This window comes from Pristiophorus japonicus, unplaced genomic scaffold, assembly GCF_044704955.1.
Source record: "Pristiophorus japonicus isolate sPriJap1 unplaced genomic scaffold, sPriJap1.hap1 HAP1_SCAFFOLD_1170, whole genome shotgun sequence".
Classification (NCBI taxonomy): Eukaryota; Metazoa; Chordata; class Chondrichthyes; family Pristiophoridae; genus Pristiophorus; species Pristiophorus japonicus.
This window is the reverse complement of record NW_027250832.1, coordinates 35,749-54,788: the sequence shown is the minus strand read 5'-3', so window position 1 is coordinate 54,788 and position 19,040 is coordinate 35,749. Positions and strand designations below refer to the sequence as shown.

Genomic DNA, 19,040 nt, shown 5'->3' with positions numbered 1-19,040 from the left:
GCCAATGAAGTACTTTTTGGAGTGTGGTCACTGTTGTATTGTGGGAAACGCGGCAGGTAGTTTGTGCACAGCAAGATCCCACAAACAGCAATGTGACAATGACCCAGAGCATCTGTTTTCAGTGATGTTGATTGAGGGATAAATATTGGGCCCAGGACACCGGGGAGAACTCCCTCTGCTCTTCCTCCAAATTTAAGCCGGAGATGAGGAGGAATTCCTTCACTCAGAGGGGGGTGAATCTGTGGAATTCTCTGCCCCAGAGGGCTGTGGAGACTGGGCCGATCGAGGCTGAGATAGACAGGTTCTCGGACTCTCGGGGAATCGAGGGATGATGGGGTTCGGGCAGGAAAGTGGATTTGAGATCAAAGATCAGGTACAGCAAGTGATCAGGAAGGGCCAATGGTATCTGGGCCTTTATTGCAAAGGGGATGGAGTATAAAAGCAGGGAAGTCTTGCTCCAGTTACACAGGGTATTGGTGAGGCCACACCTGGAGTACTGCGTGCACAGTTCTGGTCTCCGTATTTACGAAAGGATATACTTTGCTTTGGAGGCAGTTCAGAGAAGGTTCACTCGGTTGATTCCGGGGATGAGGGAGGGTTGACTTATGAGGAAAGGTTGAGGAGGTTGGGCCTCTACACATTGGAGTTCAGAAGAATGAGAGGTGATCTTATGGAAACGGATCAGATTATGAGGGGGCTTGACAAGGTGGATGCAGAGAGGATGTTCCCACTGATGGGGGAGACTAGAACTAGGGGGCATGGTCTTAGAATAAGGGGCCGCCCATTTAAAACTGAGATGAGGAGGAATTTCTTCTCTCGGAGGGTTGTAAATCTGTGGAACTCGCTGCCTCAGAGAGCTGTGGGAGCCGGGACATTGAATATATTTAAGACAGAGATAGACAGTTCCTGAACCGATAAGGGGATAAGGGGGCGGGCAGGGAAGTGGAGCTGTGTCCATGATCGGATCAGCCATGATGGTATTAAATGGCGGAGCAGGCTCGAGGGGCCGAATGGCCCACTCCTGCTCCTATTTCTGATGTCCTGATGTTCTTTCCCCCCGCAGGGTTAGTGGAGAACCTACAGCCCGTGAATTCTGACCCCAGCTCCCTCAACCACGCTCAGTTCAAGGACCTCTGCTCCTCCCTCAACCACATCTTCCAACAGAAAGGGCTAATTCGGGCCCAGGCTCCGCCACGCACAGGAAACGTAGGCCGGAAACTCGCCGCAGGTCCGAGGGGTGATCGGGAGCGGGAGCGAGGGGGGGGTTACAGTGAATCATAGAATCACAGAATGGTTCATCATGGTCAGAGGCAGTCCCTCGGAGTCGAGGAAGTCTTGCCTCCACTCTAACAGTGAGTCCTCAGGTGGCTGAACAGTCCAATACGGGAGCCACAGTCCCTGTCACAGGTGGGACAGACAGTGGTTGAGGGAAGGGGAGGGTGGGACAGACAGTGGTTGAGGGAAGGGGAGGGTGGGACAGACAGTGGTTGAGGGAAGGGGAGGGTGGGACAGACAGTGGTTGAGGGAAGGGGAGGGAGGGACAGACAGTGGTTGAGGGAAGGGGAGGGTGGGACAGACAGTGGTTGAGGGAAGGGGAGGGTGGGACAGATAGACGTTGAGGGAAGGGGAGGGTGGGACAGATAGACGTTGAGGGAAGGGGAGGGTGGGACAGACAGACGTTGAGGGAAGGGGAGGGTGGGACAGACAGTGGTTGAGGGAAGGGGAGGGTGGGACTGGTTTGCCGCACGCTCCTTCCGCTGCCTGCGCTCGGTCTCTGCACGCTCTCAGCGACGAGACTCGAGGTGCTCAGTGCCCCTCCCGGATGCACTCCCTCCACTGAGGGCGGACTGGTCTTTGGGCCCAGGGACTCCCGGGTGTGGGTGGGGGATGTTGCACTTTATCAGGGAGGCTTTGAGGGGTGTCCCTTGTAACGTTCCCTCTGCCCACCTTTGTCTCACTTGCCGTGAAGGAGTTCCGAGTAGAGCGCTTGCTTTGGGGAGTCTCGTGTCTGGGGGCCATGCGGACAATGTGGCCCTGCCCAGCGGAGCTGGTCGAGTGTGGGTCAGTGCTTCGATGCTGGGGATGTTGGGCCTGGTCGAGGACGCTAACGTTGGTGCGTCTGCCCTCCCGGGGGATTTGCAGGATCTTGCGGAGACAGCGTTGGTGGTATTTCTCCAGCGACTCGAGGTGTCTACTGTACATGGTCCGTGTCTCTGGGCCATACAGGAGGGCGGGTATCACTACAGCCCTGTAGACCATGAGCTGGGGGTGAAATACCTACTGTACATGGTCCATGTCTCTGGGCCATACAGGAGGGTGGGTATCACTACAGCCCTGTAGACCATGAGCTGGGGGTGAGGTGTTTACTGTACATGGTCCATGTCTCTGGGCCATACAGGAGGGCGGGTATCACTACAGCCCTGTAGACCATGAGCTGGGGGTGAGGTACCTACTGTACACGGTCTGTGTCTCTGGGCCATACAGGAGGGCGGGTATCACTACAGCCCTGTAGACCATGAGCTGGGGGTGAGGTGTCTACTGTACATGGTCCATGTCTCTGGGCCATACAGGAGGGTGGGTATTACTACAGCCCTGTAGACCATGAGCTGGGGGTGAGGTACCTACTGTACACGGTCTGTGTCTCTGGGCCATACAGGAGGGCGGGTATCACTACAGCCCTGTAGACCATGAGCTGGGGGTGAGGTGTCTACTGTACATGGTCCATGTCTCTGGGCCATACAGGAGGGTGGGTATCACTACAGCCCTGTAGACCATGAGCTGGGGGTGAGATACCTACTGTACACGGTCCGTGTCTCTGGGCCATACAGGAGGGTGGGTATCACTACAGCCCTGTAGACCATGAGCTGGGGGTGAGATACCTACTGTACATGGTCCGTGTCTCTCAGCCATACAGGAGGGCGGGTATCACTGCAGCCCTGTAGACCATGAGCTGGGGGTGAGATACCTACTGTACATGGTCCATGTCTCTGGGCCATACAGGAGGGTGGGTATCACTACAGCCCTGTAGACCATGAGCTGGGGGTGAGATACCTACTGTACATGGTCCGTGTCTCTGGACCATACAGGAGGGCGGGTATCACTACAGCCCTGTAGACCATGAGCCTGGTGGTGGATTTGAGGGCCTGATTGTCAAACACTTGGAACAGCAGTAATGTGTGCCCCTGTGAGTAATGCTCACAGGTTGGTAGAACTGTTGAGTTGGGAGTGACTGAGCTGGTCACGTGATGTTCACAAGACTCAATAAAACCCCGGCCAGTTGGGTTCGGGGGATCCACTCTGGGGCAGGTGGTTGTGAGCCTGGTGGATGAACTGGTAATGTGTCGTGTGGTTGTTAATATTTCCAAGTTTGCTGACGACACAACACGAGGTGGATTGTGGGTTGTGAGGAGGATACAGAGACACTGCAGGGTGATTTAGATCGGTCGAGTGAGTGGGCAAACACATGGCAGATACAGTTTAGTGCGGATAAATGTGAAGTTATCCACTTTGGAAGGAAAAACGTAAGGACAAAGTATTATTTAAATGGTGATGGCTCGGGAAGTGTGGATGTACAGAGGGTCCTGGGTGTCCTTGTACACCAGTCAGTGAGAGCAAACCTGGTGCAGCAAGCAGTTAGGGAGGGTAATGGTATGTTGGCCTTCATTGCAAGAGGGTTTGAGTACAGGAGCAAGGAGGTCTTACTCCAGTTACACAGGGCCTTGGTGAGACCACACCTGGAGTATTGTGAGCAGTTTTGGTCTCCTTACCTAAGGAAGGATACACTTGCCACAGAGGGAGTGCAGCGAAGGTTCACCAGACTGATTCCTGGGAGGGCAGGACTGTGGTACGAGGAGAGATTGGGTGGACTGGGCCTGTATTCACTGGAGTTTAGAAGAATGAGAGGGGATCTCATTGAAAGGTATAACATTCTGACGGGGTTGGACAGACTGGATGTGGGGAGGGTGTTTCCCCGGGGGCTGGGAAGTCCAGAACAAGGGGTCACAGTCTCAGGATACGGGGTAGGATATTTAGGACCGAGATGAGGAGAAATGTCTTCACTCCGAGGGTGGTGAACCTGTGGAATTCTCTACCACAGAAGGCTGTGGGGGCCAAGTCACTGAATATATTTAAGAGGGAGACAGATAGATTTCTAGACACAAAAGGCATCAAGGGGTCTGGGGAGAAAGCGGGAATATGGTGTTGGGATAGAGGATCAGCCCATGATCATATCGAACGGTGCAGACTCGAGGGGCCGAATGGCCGACTCCTCCTCCGATTGCTTCGGTTCTCAGTGGGCGCTCCCTCAGTACTGCCCCTCCGACAGTGCGGTACTCCCTCAGTACTGCCCCTCCGACAGTGCAGCACTCCCTCAGTACTGACCCTCCGACAGTGCGGTACTCCCTCAGTACTGCCCCTCCGACAGTGCGGTACTCCCTCAGTACTGCCCCTCCGACAGAGCGGCACTCCCTCAGTACTGCCCCTCCGACAGTGCGGCACTCCCTCAGTACTGCCCCTCCGACAGTGCGGTACTCCCTCAGTACTGCCCCTCCGACAGTGCGGCACTCCCTCAGTACTGCCCCTCCGACAGTGCGGCGCTCCCTCAGTACTGCCCCTCCGACAGTGCGGCGCTCCCTCAGTACTGCCCCTCCGACAGTGCGGCGCTCCCTCAGTACTGCCCCTCCGACAGTGCGGCGCTCCCTCAGTACTGTCCCTCCGACAGTGCGGCACTCCCTCAGTACTGCCCCTCCGACAGTGCGGCACTCCCTCAGTACTGCCCCTCCGACAGTGCGGCACTCCCTCAGTACTGCCCCTCCGACAGTGCGGCACTCCCTCAGTACTGCCCCTCCGACAGTGCGGCACTCCCTCAGTACTGCCCCTCCGACAGTGCGGCGCTCCCTCAGTACTGCCCCTCCGACAGTGCGGCACTCCCTCAGTACTGTCCCTCCGACAGTGCGGCGCTCCCTCAGTACTGCCCCTCCGACAGTGCGGCGCTCCCTCAGTACTGCCCCTCCGACAGTGCGGCGCTCACTCAGTACTGCCCCTCCGACAGTGCGGCACTCCCTCAGTACTGCCCCTCCGACAGTGCGGCGCTCCCTCAGTACTGTCCCTCCGACAGTGCGGCACTCCCTCAGTACTGTCCCTCCGACAGTGCGGCTCTCCCTCAGTACTGCCCCTCCGACAGTGCGGCACTCCCTCAGTACTGTCCCTCCGACAGTGCGGCACTCCCTCAGTACTGTCCCTCCGACAGTGCGGCGCTCCCTCAGTACTGTCCCTCCGACAGTGCAGTACGGCACTCCCTCAGTACTGACCCTCCGACAGTGCGGTGCTCCCTCAGCACTGGCCCTCTGACACTGTGGCGGAGTTCCCTCAGCCCTGGCACCGTGAGTTTCTCTCTGGGAGTATACACGGTTCGAGTCTCCAGGTGTGGAACGAGGTCACCTGACAAGTTCCTGTGTTCAGAGCCGTCTTGTACATGTGTGTATGTGTGTGAGTGCGATGTCGTCAAAAACATATCACAGTTGGCGACGATATCTCCGCAGGATCCTGCAAATCCCCCGGGAGGACAGACGCACCAACGTTAGCGTCCTCGACCAGGCCCAACATCCCCAGCATCGAAGCACTGACCACACTCGACCAGCTCCGCTGGGCAGGGCCACATTGTCCGCATGTCCCCCAGAGACACGAGACTCCCCAAAGCAAGCGCTCTACTCGGGACTCCTTCACGGGCAAACGGGCCAAAGGTGGGCAGAGGGAACGTTACAAGGGACACTCCCCTCCCTGATACAGTGCAACATCCCCTCCGACACCTGGGAGTCCCTGGCCCAAAGACCAGTCCGCCCTCTAGTGGAGGGAGTGCATCCGGGAGGGCGCTGAGCACCTCGAGTCTCGTCGCCGAGAGCGTGCAGAAACATGCACCCATGTTTACTGAACAGCAATTCAACTCTGATTGACCTGAGCGCGTGTTTGCTTAACAGCAATCCAACACTAATTGACCTAAGCCCGTGTTTGCTTAACAGCAATTAAACTCTGATTGACCTGAGCCTGTGTTTCCTTAACAGCAATTAAACTCTGATTGACCTGCGTCTGTGTTTGCATAACAGCAATTAAACTCTGATTGACTTAAGCCCGTGTTTGCTTAACAGCAATTAAACTCTGATTGATCTAAGCCCGTGTTTGCTTAACAGCAATTAAACTCTGATTGACTTAAGCCCGTGTTTGCTTAACAGCAATTAAACTCTGATTGACTTAAGCCCGTGTTTGCTTAACAGCAATTAAACTCTGATTGATCTAAGCCTGTGTTTGCTTAACAGCAATTAAACTCTGATTGACCTGAGCCTGTGTTTCCTTAACAGCAATTAAACTCTGATGGACCTGCGTCCGTGTTTCCTTAACAGCAATTAAACTCTGATTGACCTGCGCTTGTGTTTGCATAACAGCAATTAAACTCTGATTGACTAAAGCCCATGTTTTCTTAACAGCAATTAAACTCTGATTGACCTAAGCCCATGTTTTCTTAACAGCAATTATACACTAATTGACCTAAGCCCGTGTTTGCTTAACAGCAATTAAACTCTGATTGACCTCAGCCCGTGTTTGCTTAACAGCAATTAAACTCTGATTGACCTCAGCCCGTGTTTGCTTAACAGCAATTAAACTCTGATGGACCTGTGTCCGTGTTTCTACCGAGATGAGGAGGAACTTCTTCACCCAGAGAGTGGTGAACCTGTGGAATTCTCTACCACAGAAAGTTGTTGAGGCCAATTCACTAAATATATTCAAAAAGGAGTTAGATGAAGTCTTTACAACTAGGGGGATCAAGGGGTATGGCGAGAAAGCAGGAATGGGGTACTGAAGTTGCATGTTTAGCCATGAACTTATTGAATGGCGGTGCAGGCTCGAAGGGCCAAATGGCCTACTCCTGCACCTATTTTCTATGTTTCTATGTTTCTATGTTTCTCAACAGCAATTAAACTCTGATTGACCTAAGCCCGTGGTTTCTTAACAGCAATTAAACTTTGATTGATCTAAGCCCGTGGTTTCTTAACAGCAATTAAACTCTGATTGACCTAAGCCCGTGTTTCCTTAACAGCAATTAAACTCTGATGGGTCTGCGCCCGTGTTTGCGTAATAGCAATTAAACTCTGACTGACCTGAGTCACTGTTTGCTTAACAGCAATTAAACTCTGATTGACCTAAGCCCTTATTTGATTAACAGCAATTAAACACTAATTGACCTAAGCCCGTGTTTGATTAACAGCAATTAAACACGAATTGACCTGAGCCCGTTTTTGCTTAACAGCAATTAAACTCTGATTGACCTGAGCCCTTGTTTGATTAACAGCAATTAAACACGAATTGACCTAAGCCCGTGTTTGCTTAACAGCAATTAAACTTTGATTGACCTAAACCCGTGTTTGCTCAACAGCAATTAAACTCTGATTGACATAAGCCTGTGTTTCCTTAACAGCAATTAAACTCTGATTGACCTGAGTCACTGTTTGCTTAACAGCAATTAAACTCTGATTGACCTAAGCCCGTGTTTGCTTAACAGCAATTAAACACTAATTGATCGAAGCCCGTGTTTGATTAACAGCAATTAAACACTAATTGACCAAAGCCCGTGTTTGCTTAACAGCAATTAAACTCTGATTGACCTGTGCCCGTGTTCGCGTAACAGAAATGAAACTCTGATTGACCTAAGCCCGTGTTTGCTTAACAGCAATTAAACTCTGATTGAACTGAGTCACTGTTTGCTTAACAGCAATTAAACTCTGATTGACCTAAGCACATGTTTGCTTAACAGCAATTAAACACTAATTGACCTAAGCCCGTGTTTGATTAACAGCAATTAAACTCTGATTGACCTGTGCCCGTGTTCGCGTAACAGAAATGAAACTCTGATTGACCTAAGCCCGTGTTTGCTTAACAGCAATTAAACTCTGATTGACCTAAGCCCGTGTTTGATTAACAGCAATTAAACTCTGATTGACCTGCGCCCGTGTTTGCTTAGCAGCAATGAAACTCTGATTGACCTAAGCCCTTGTTTGATTAACAGCAATTAAACACTAATTGACCTAAGCCCATGTTTGATTAACAGCAATTAAGCACTAATTGACCTAAGCCCGTGTGTGCTTAACAGCAATTAAACTCTGATTGACCTAAGCCCGTGTTTGCTGAAGAGCAATTAAACTCTGATTGACCTCAGCCCGTGTTTCCTTAACAGCAATTAAACTCTGATGGGTCTGCGCCCGTGTTTGCGTAATAGCAATTAAACTCTGACTGACCTGAGTCACTGTTTGCTTAACAGCAATTAAACTCTGATTGACCTAAGCCCTTATTTGATTAACAGCAATTAAACACTAATTGACCTAAGCCCGTGTTTGATTAACAGCAATTAAACACGAATTGACCTGAGCCCGTGTTTGCTTAACAGCAATTAAACTCTGATTGACCTGAGCCCTTGTTTGATTAACAGCAATTAAACACGAATTGACCTAAGCCCGTGTTTGCTTAACAGCAATTAAACTTTGATTGACCTAAGCCCGTGTTTGCTCAACAGCAATTAAACTCTGATTGACATAAGCCTGTGTTTCCTTAACAGCAATTAAACTCTGATTGACCTGAGTCACTGTTTGCTTAACAGCAATTAAACTCTGATTGACCTAAGCCCGTGTTTGCTTAACAGCAATTAAACACTAATTGACCTAAGCCCGTGTTTGATTAACAGCAATTAAACACTAATTGACCAAAGCCCGTGTTTGCTTAACAGCAATTAAACTCTGATTGACCTGTGCCCGTGTTCGCGTAACAGAAATGAAACTCTGATTGACCTAAGCCTGTGTTTGCTTAACAGCAATTAAACTCTGATTGACCTGAGTCACTGTTTGCTTAACAGCAATTAAACTCTGATTGACCTAAGCACATGTTTGCTTAACAGCAATTAAACACTAATTGACCTAAGCCCGTGTTTGATTAACAGCAATTAAACTCTGATTGACCTGTGCCCGTGTTCGCGTAACAGAAATGAAACTCTGATTGACCTAAGCCCGTGTTTGCTTAACAGCAATTAAACTCTGATTGAACTGAGTCACTGTTTGCTTAACAGCAATTAAACTCTGATTGACCTAAGCACGTGTTTGCTTAACAGCAATTAAACACTAATTGACCTAAGCCCGTGTTTGATTAACAGCAATTAAACTCTGATTGACCTGCGCCCGTGTTTGCTTAGCAGCAATGAAACTCTGATTGACCTAAGCCTGTGTTTCCTGAACAGCAATTAAACTCTGATTGACCTGAGTCACTGTTTGCTTAACAGCAATTAAACTCTGATTGACCTAAGCCGGTGTTTGCTTAACAGCAATTAAACACTAATTGACCTAAGCCCGTGTTTGCTTAACAGCAATTAAACTCTGATTGACCTGCGCCCGTGTTTGCGTAACAGCAATTAAACTCTGATTGACCTGCGCCCGTGTTCGCGTAACAGCAATTAAACTCTGATTGACCCGTGCCCGTGTTTGCGTGACAGCAATTAAACTCTGATTGACCTGCGCCCGTGTTTGCGTGACAGCAATTAAACTCGGATGGACCTGCACTCGCAAGTTAAACAGCAAACCCACCGGTTCTGTGGTTTAGTTCCGCTCCAGCGGGGAGCTTGTCGGCTGTGAGGTGGAGCACGGCTGCGAGGGAAGATTGAGAAGAGGGTTGGGAGCGATGACGCGGCCCTGTTTGACCCCGGTCCGGATGTGGATTGGGTCCGTGATGGATCCGTCGGTAAGGACCACGCCCTGCTTGTCGTCGTGGAGCAAGCGAAGGATGTTGACAAACTGTTGGGGGGTATCCGAAACAGAGGAGGACGTTCCTTCGACCCTCGCGGCTGACAGTGTCAAGGAATAACAAGACTATAGGTACGGACAAAATCCCTGCTGAGGCTTTAAAGTATGGCGGAGAGGCGCTGTTGGGCGTGGATGCATGACCTCATCTCTCTCATCTGGACCTGCACCCGTGTTTGCTTAACAGCAATTAAACTCTGATTGACCGAAGCCCGTGTTTGCTTAACAGCAATTAAACTCTGATTGACCTGCGCCCGTTTGCGTGACAGCAATTAAATTCTGATTGACCTGCGCCCGTGTTTGCGTGACAGCAATTAAACTCTGATTGACCTGCGCCCGTGTTTGCGTGACAGCAATTAAACTCTGATTGACCTGCGCCCGTGTTTACTTAACAATTAAACTCTAGTTCACCTGAGCCTGAGTTTACTTAACAGCAATTAAACACTATTTGACCGAAGCCCGTGTTGGCTCAACAGCAATTAACCTCTGATTGACCTGTGCCCATGGTTACTTAGCAGCGACTGCTAATTGTTTGTCCAATAAAGGCATCGGGCGACTAGGTCACCTGACAAGTTCCTGTGTCCAGAGCCATGTTGTAAGTGTGTGTGTGTGTGTGTCTGTGATGTCGCAGAGAACATATCACATTTGGCGACGAGGAACGGGACAACTGCAAGGCCCACGGAATGACATTTTATTGCAGGAGGAACAACACCGCCATGGATCGAGCCGCCGTTACGCGTGTGTCTCCTCGTCCTCCCAGCTCCCGTGTTCCCGCATGGTCTTCACAATCCAGGCCAGGTACCGGCCCACGTGGGTGTACACCCCGTAGCTGCCGCACTGCTGGGGCCCGAAGGACACGATGCCCCTCACCACGTGGCGGCTGGGGTGGCGGAGGTCCCGCAAGACGAAGGGCCCCCCGCTGTCGCCCTGGCAGGAGTCGGTGCCTGGCTGACCGGCGCAGACCATGTTGTCCGTGAACCTTGGCCTCTTTCCCCGGTAGTCCAGGCCTCTGCACTTGTCCATGCCCACCACGGGCACCTCGGCGTACTGCAGGAAGATGGGCCGGTCGCGCACCTCTGTCTTGCCCCACCCGGTGATGTAGCCCAGTCTCCCCGCCCGCAGCGGGCTGGTTTCACCGGCGGCGGGCAGGCAGACAGGAGACAGGTTGGCGCCCAGCTTGGCCCTCGCCCGCAACTTGACCAACGCCACATCGTGCTCGAAGTTGGGCTCGCTGCCGTCGGCCTGTGGCCTGTAGTTCGGGTGCAGGAAGGCGTCCTCCACGGGCAAGGCCTTCTCCGGCGACAGGCCCTGCAAGTTGACGATGCCGCCGTGAACCGTGGTTTGCCGCGAGCCGTCGAAGAGGTGGGCCGCCGTCAGGATCCAGCCGTCGGACACCAGCGCCCCTCCGCCCACCTTCCCGTCGTACGTACGCAGCCGCACCTGCCAGGGAAAGTACCCCAGCCGCGCCGGCTTGCCGCCGAAGACACGCCCCGTGTCGTCGGAGATGGCCGTGCGCCCGCACACTGCGGAAAAGGCGGAAAAGTCAACAACAACTTCGTATTTGCACAGCGCCCGCAACGTCCCCAGGCGTCCCCCACGGGAATGTTAGGTGGTTAACAAAAAAAACACAACGGCTGGTGAGCGGCTGATCAATACGGCGTCGCCAAACTAGCCAGCCGTTCCACGGGTCAATTCAACTCTAATTGACCTGCGCCCGTGTTTAATTAACAGCAATTAAACTCTTATTGACCTGCACCCGTGTTTGTGTAACAGCAATTAAACTCTAATTGACCTACACACATGTTTGTGTAACAGCAATTAAATTCTGATTGACCTGCGCCCGTGTTCGCGTAACAGCAAGTAAACTCTGATTGACCGCAGCCCTTGTTTGCTTAACAGCAATTCAACTCTGATTGACCTGCGGCAGAATTTACTGAACAGCAATTTGAGTACAGGGGCAGGGAGGTGTTACTACAGTTGTACAGGGCCTTGGTGAGGCCACACCTGGAGTATTGTGTTCAGTTTTGGTCTCCTAACTTGAGGAAGGACATTCTTGCTATTGAGGGAGTGCAGCGAAGGTTCACCAGACTGATTCCCGGGATGGTGGGACTGACCTATCAAGAAAGACTGGATCAACTGGGCTTGTATTCACTGGAGTTCAGAAGAATGAGAGGGGATCTCATAGAAAAGTTTAAAATTCTGACGGGGTGAGACAGGTTAGATGCAGGAAGAATGTTCCCGATGTGGGGAAGTCCAGAACCAGGGGACACAGTCTAAGGATAAGGGGTAAGCCATTTAGGACCGAGATGAGGAGAAACTTCTTCACCCAGAGTGGTGAACCTGTGGAATTCTCTACCACAGAAAGTTGTTGAGGCCAATTCACTAAATATATTCAAAAGGGAGTTAGATGTGGCCCTTACGGCTGAAGGGATCAGGGGGTATGGCGAGAAAGCAGGAATGGGGTACTGAAGTTGCAAGTTCTGCCATGAACTCATTGAATGGCGGTGCAGGCTCGAAGGGCCGAATGGCCTACTCCTGCACCTATTTTCGATGTTTCTATGTAACTCTGATTGACCTGCGCCCGTGTTTACTGAACAGCAATTAAACACCAATTGACCTCAGCCCATGTTTACTTAACAGCAATTAAACTCTGCTTTACCTGCGCCCGTGTTTACTGAACAGCACTTAATCTCTGATTGACCTCAGCCCATGTTTACTTAACAGCAATTAATCTCTGCTTTACCCGCGCCAGTGTTTACTGAACAGCAATTAAACTCTGAGTGACCTCAGCCCATGTTTACTTAACAACAACAAAAATTTGTATTTTTTTGCGCCCTTATCGTTGTGAAACATCCCAAGGTTCTTCACAGGAATGCCTTTGGACAAAAAATTGTCACCGAGCCACAGAGGGCTCTATTCCCTCCCCTTCCCTCAACGTTTATCTGTCCCACCCTCCCCTTCCCTCAACGTCTATCTGTCCCTCCCTCCCCTTCCCTCAACGTCTATCTGTCCCACCCTCCCCTTCCCTCAACGTCTATCTGCCCCACCCTCCCCCTTCCCTCAACATATATCTGCCCCACCTGAGACAGGGTCTGTGTCTCTCGTATTGGACCGTTCAGCCACCCGAGGAATCGCTTTTAGAGTGGGAGCAAGTCTTCCCTCGATTCCGAGGGACTGCGTGTGATAACGACGTTTATAACCTGATTAAAACACGGTAAAAAAACTCACCCACCCCCCCCAAAAAAATAGTTTTCTTAAGCATGTCGACTAATTTTAAATCGGTGAGGTCATTTATTTATTGATTACGCTGCGTTTGGGTGTTTTTGGGGGTTATTCTCATTGATAGACTCATTGTTTAACTAACTTACTGGAATACTTTGAGGATATAACGGGCATGGTGGATAGAGGTGTACCGATGGATGTGGTGTATTTAGATTTCCAAAAGGCATTCGATAAGGTGCCACACAAAAGGTTACTGCAGAAGATAAAGGTACGCGGAGTCAGAGGAAATGTATTAGCATGGATAGAGAATTGGCTGGCTAACAGAAAGCAGAGAGTCGGGATAAATGGGTCCTTTTCGGGTTGGAAATCGGTGGTTAGTGGTGTACCACAGGGATCAGTGCTGGGACCACAACTGTTTACAATATACATAGATGACCTGGAAGAGGGGACAGAGTGCAGTGTAACAACATTTGCAGACGACACAAAGATTTGTGGGAAAGCGGGTTGTGTAGAGGACACAGAGAGGCTGCAAAGAGATTTGGATAAGTTAAGCGAATGGGCTAAGGTTTGGCAGATGGAATACAATGTCGGAAAGTGTGAGGTCATCCACCTTGGGGGAAAAAACAGTAAAAGGGAATATTATTTGAATGGGGAGAAATTACAACATGCTGCGGTGCAGAGGGACCTGGGGGTCCTTGTGCATGGATCCCAAAAGGTTAGTTTGCAGGTGCAGCAGGTAATCAGGAAGGCGAATGGGATGTTGGCCTTCATTGCGAGAGGGATGGAGTACAAAAGCAGGGAGGTCCTGCTGCAACTGTACAGGGTATTGGTGAGGCCGCACCTGGAGTACTGCGTGCAGTTTTGGTCACCTTACTTAAGGAAGGATATACTAGCTTTGGAGGGGGTACAGAGACGATTCACTTGGCTGATTCCAAAGATGAGGGGGTTACCTTATGATGATAGATTGAGTAGACTGGGTCTTTACTCGCTGGAGTTCAGAAGGATGAGGGGTGATCTTATAGAAACATTTAAAATAATGAAAGGGATAGACAGGATAGAGGCAGAGAGGTTATTTCCACTGGTCGGGGAGACTAGAACTAGGGGGCACAGCCCCAAAATACGGGAGAGCCAATTTAAAACCGAGTTGAGAAGGAATTTCTTCTCCCAGAGGGTTGTGAATCTGTGGAATTCTCTGCCCAAGGAAGCAGTTGAGGCTAGCTCATTGAATGTGTTCAAGTCACAGATAGATAGATTTTTAACCAATAAGGGAATTAAGGGTTACGGGGAGCGGGCGGGTAAGTGGAGCTGAGTCCACGGCCAGATCAGCCATGATCTTGTTGAATGGCGGAGCAGGCTCGAGGGGCTCGATGGCCTCCTCCTGTTCCTAATCCTCATGTTCTTATGTTATGTTCTTATAGTAACAGGAACCCGTACAGACAGAGAAGTTTACAGCACAGAAGGAGGCCATTCCGGCCCATCGTGTCCTGCACCGGCCGACAAAGAGCCGCAGGGCCCTGGGTCAGAAGCCCTGAAGGTTACACATAAACCCACGAACAATGACGGAAAGGCAAAGAGCACCCGGCCCAACCAGTCCGCCCCACACTCAACTGTGACACCCCTCACACTGAAACATTCTACACTCCACCCCAACCGGAGTCACGGGATCTCCTGGGAGAGGCAAAAACCAGATAGAAACCCAGGCCCATTTGGGGAGAGAAAGAAATCTGGGAAAATTCCTCTCCGACCCATCCAGGCGATCAACACCGGTCCAGGAGGTCACCCCCTGGCCGTATTCGATTCCCTGCTGTACTTACCGTTATATCTGCTCCGTCCAACCAAAGGTCACCCAGTCTGACCCCAATGACCAGCTCGAGGTCCGTAACCCTGCAGGTCACTGCACTTCAAGTGTCCGTCCAACCATCTCGTAAAAGTGCCGAGGGTTTCTGAATCCACCACTCTTCCAGGCAGCGAGTTCCAGATCCCCCACAACCCTCTGCGTAAAGAAACCCCCCCCTCCCTCAAACCCCCCTCGAAACCGACCACCAAGCACCCGCTTTTATCAGTGAGAAGGCTGCGTAGTGATTGGTGGACCTGGCCCCACGTGATCTCCCCGTGGGTTCCGCGGCAAATCTCGGCCTCCGACCACGTTCCCCGATTCCCCCCCGGGGCCGGCAGGTACTTTCGTAGGTTCCATTCCCCCACCCCCCCGGAACATTCCGTCCCCTATCGTAGCTACGATTCTACGCGATTCTGCTTATCGTAAGAAATAGGAGCAGGAGTGGGCCATTCGGCCCCTCGAGCCTGCTCCACCATTTAATACCATCATGGCTGATCCGATCATGGACTCAGCTCCACTTCCCTGCCCGCCCCCTTATCCCCTTATCGGTTCAGGAACTGTCTATCTCTGTCTTAAATACATTCAATGTCCCGGCTCCCACAGCTCTCTGAGGCAGCGAGTTCCACAGATTTACAACCCTCCGAGAGAAGAAATTCCTCCTCATCTCAGTTTTAAATGGGCGGCCCCTTATTCTAAGACCATGCCCCCTAGTTCTAGTCTCCCCCATCAGTGGAAACATCCTCTCTGCATCCACCTTGTCGAGCCCCCTCATAATCTGATACGTTTCGATAAGATCACCTCTCATTCTTCTGAATTCCAATGAGTAGAGGCCCCAACCTCCTCAACCTTTCCTCATAACTCAACCCCCTCATCCCTGGAATCAACCGAGTGAACCTTCTCTGAACGGCCTCCAAAGCAAAGTATATCCTTTCGTAAATACAGAGACCAAAACTGCACGCAGTACTCCAGGTGTGGCCTCACCAATACCCTGTGTAACTGGAGCAAGACTTCCCTGCTTTTATACTCCATCCCCTTTGCAATAAAGGCCCAGATACCATTGGCCTTCCTGATCACTTGCTGTACCTGCAGACTAACCTTTTGTGTTTCATGTACAAGTAACCCCAGGTCCCGCTGTACTGCGGCACTTTGCAATCTTTCTCCATTTAAATAACAACTTGCTCTTTGATTTTTTTTCTGCCAAAGTGCCTGACCTCACACTTCCAACATTATACTCCATCGGCCAAATTTGTCCCACTCACTGAGCCTGTCTGTGTCCTTTTGCAGGTGTTTTGTGACCTCCTCACACATTGCTTTTCCTCCCATCTTTGTATTGTCAGTAAACCTGGCTCCGTTACACTCAGTCCCTTCTTCCAGGCCGTTAACATCGATTGTCAATAGCTTATCAGGCCCGTGGCAAACATTTACCTGGCTTGCAATTCGGTAAGGTTCCATCGCTGGTCCCAACAGCAACCCAATCAGCTGTTGCCGCGCATTCGAAGATTGCTGGTGGGGACAAAATGCATGGAGGGAGAGAGTTATCAGTTCGAGAGATCATCGAAACATAGAAAATAGGTGCAGGAGTCGGCCATTCGGCCCCTCGAGCCTGCACCGCCATTCGATATGATCATGGGCTGACCCTGGACCTCAACACCATATTCCCGCTTTCTCCCCAGACCCCTTGATGCCTTTTGTGTCTAGAAACCTATCTACCTCCCTCTTAAATATATTCAGTGACGTGGTCCCCACAGCCTTCTGTGGTAGAGAATTCCACAGGTTCACCTCCCTCTGAGTGAAGACATTTCTCCTCATCTCCTCCTAAATATCCTACCCCCGTATCCTGAGACTGTGACCCCTTGTTCTAGACTTCCCAAGCCCTCGGGGAAACACCCTCCCCACATCCAGTCTGTCCAAACTCTGTCAGAATTTAATACCTTTCAATGAGATCCCCTCTCATTGTTCTAAACTCCAGTGAATACAGGGCCCAGTCCACCCAATCTCTCCTCGTACCACAGTCCTGCCCTCCCAGGAATCAGTCTGGTGAACCTTCGCTGCACTCCCTCTGTGGCAAGTGTATCCTTCCTTCGGTAAGGAGACCAGAACTGCTCACAATACTCCAGGTGTGGTCTCACCAAGGCCCTGTGTAACTGGAGTAAGACCTCCTTGCTCCTGTACACAAAGCCTCTCGCAATGAAGGCCAACATACCATTGGCCTTCCCTAACTGTCTGCTGCACCAGGTTTGTTTTCACTGACTGGTATACAAGGCCACCCAGGTCCCTCTGTACCTCCACACTTCCCGAGCCGTCGCCCTTTCAATAACACTTTGTCCTTGTGTTTTTCCTGCCAAAGTGGATCACTTCACAGTTACCCACGCTAAACTGCATTGGCCATGTGTTTGCCCACTCACTCAGCCGATCTCAATCGCCTCGCAGTGTCTCTGCATCCTCCTCACAGCTCACAATCTCGCCTCGTTTTGTGTCGTCGGCAAACTTGGAAATATTACACTGGGTTCCCTCATCCAAATCAGTTCGAGAAACATAGAAACACTGACAATAGTTGCAGGAGTAGGCCATTCGGCCCTTCGAGCCTGCACCGCCATTCAATGAGTTCATGGCTGAACATGCAACTTCAGGACCCCCTTCCTGCTTTCTCGCCATACCCCTTGATCCCCCGAGTAGTAAGGACTTCATCTAACTCCTTTTTGAATATATTTAGTGAATTGACCTCAACAACTCTCTGCGGTAGAGAATTACACAGGTTCCCCACTCTCTGGGTGAAGAAGTTTCTCCTCATCTCGGTCCTAAATGGCTTACCCCTTATCCTTAGACTGTGTCCCCTGGTTCTGGACTTCTCCAACATCGGGAACATTCTTCCTGCATCTAACCTGCCTGAACCCGTCAGAATTTTAAACGTTTCTATGAGGTCCCCTCTCATTCTTCTGAACTCCAGTGAATACAAGCCCAGTTGATCCAGTCTTTCTTAATAGGTCAGTCCCACCATCCCCGGGAATCAGTCTGGTGAACCTTCGCTGCACTCCCTCAATAGCAAGAATGTCCTTCCTCAAGTTAGGAGACCAAAACTGAACACAATATTCCAGGTGAGGACTCACCAAGGCCCTGTACAACTGTAGCAACACCTCCCTGCCCCTGTACTCAAATCCCCTCGCTATGAAGGCCAACATGCCATTTGCTTTCTTAACCACCTGCTGTACCTGCATGGCCAACCTTCAATGACTGATGTACCATGACACCCCCCGGGTCTCGTTGTATCTCCCCTTTTCCTAATCTGTCACCATTCAGATAATAGTCTGTCTCTCTGTTTTTGCATTGTGAATATACATTGTGAATAGCTGGGGCCCCAGCACTGATCCCTGTGGTACTCCCACTTGTCGCCGCCCCTAAAAATGACCCGTTTATTCCCACTCTCGTAACCAGTGGGTAGCTCACCATTTCCTTCCAGCTTGTAGTACGGTTCGTCACAGCTGTACGTGTTGAGGAACTGGTAAACTGTCGAGGTAACGTTTCGCTTTCCGTTCCTGAGCACCATGGGATTCCCACAGTCCACAGCTGTGAAAGGGAGAGAGTCGAGTGGGAACGTGGAGAACGCCATGAGATGCCACTTTCGTCAGAACATCAGAAACAGGAGCAGGAGCCGGCCATTCGGCCCCTCGAGCCTGCTCCACCATTTAATACCATCATGACTGATCCGATCATGGACACAGCTCCACTTCCCTGCCCGCCCCCTTATCCCCTTATCGGTTCAGGAACTGTCTATCTCTGTCTTAAATATATTCAATGTCCCGGCTCCCACAGCTCTCTGAGGCAGCGAGTTCCACAGATTTACAACCCTCCGAGAGAAGAAATTCCTCCTCATCTCAGTTTTAAATGGGCGGCCCCTTATTCTAAGACCATGCCCCCTAGTTCTAGTCTCCCCCATCAGTGGGAACATCCTCTCTGTATCCACCTTATCGAGCCCCCTCATAATCTGATACGTTTCCATAAGATCACCTCTCATTCTTCTGAATCCCAATGAGTAGAGGCCCAACCTTCTCAACCTTTCCTCATAAGTCAACCCCCTCATCCCCGGAATCAACCGAGTGAACCTTCTCTGAACTGCCTCCAAAGCAAAGTACGTCCTTTCGTAAATACGGAGA

At 51.0% G+C, this 19,040-nt stretch overlaps 1 protein-coding gene across 1 annotated transcript in view; it reads right to left on the bottom strand.

Annotated features, from left to right (window-relative positions):
- Positions 1-10,562: 10,562 nt before the first annotated feature.
- Positions 10,563-19,040, bottom strand: part of LOC139242025 (complement C1s subcomponent-like) — a gene marked incomplete at its 5' end in the record, with an annotated part of 34,460 nt that continues 25,982 nt past the window's right edge. Inside the window, 3 exons of the mRNA XM_070870148.1 lie at positions 10,563-11,353; positions 16,315-16,392; positions 18,334-18,453. Coding sequence (XP_070726249.1) covers positions 10,563-11,353; positions 16,315-16,392; positions 18,334-18,453 — 989 coding nt within the window. The remainder of the gene's footprint in view (positions 11,354-16,314; positions 16,393-18,333; positions 18,454-19,040) is intronic.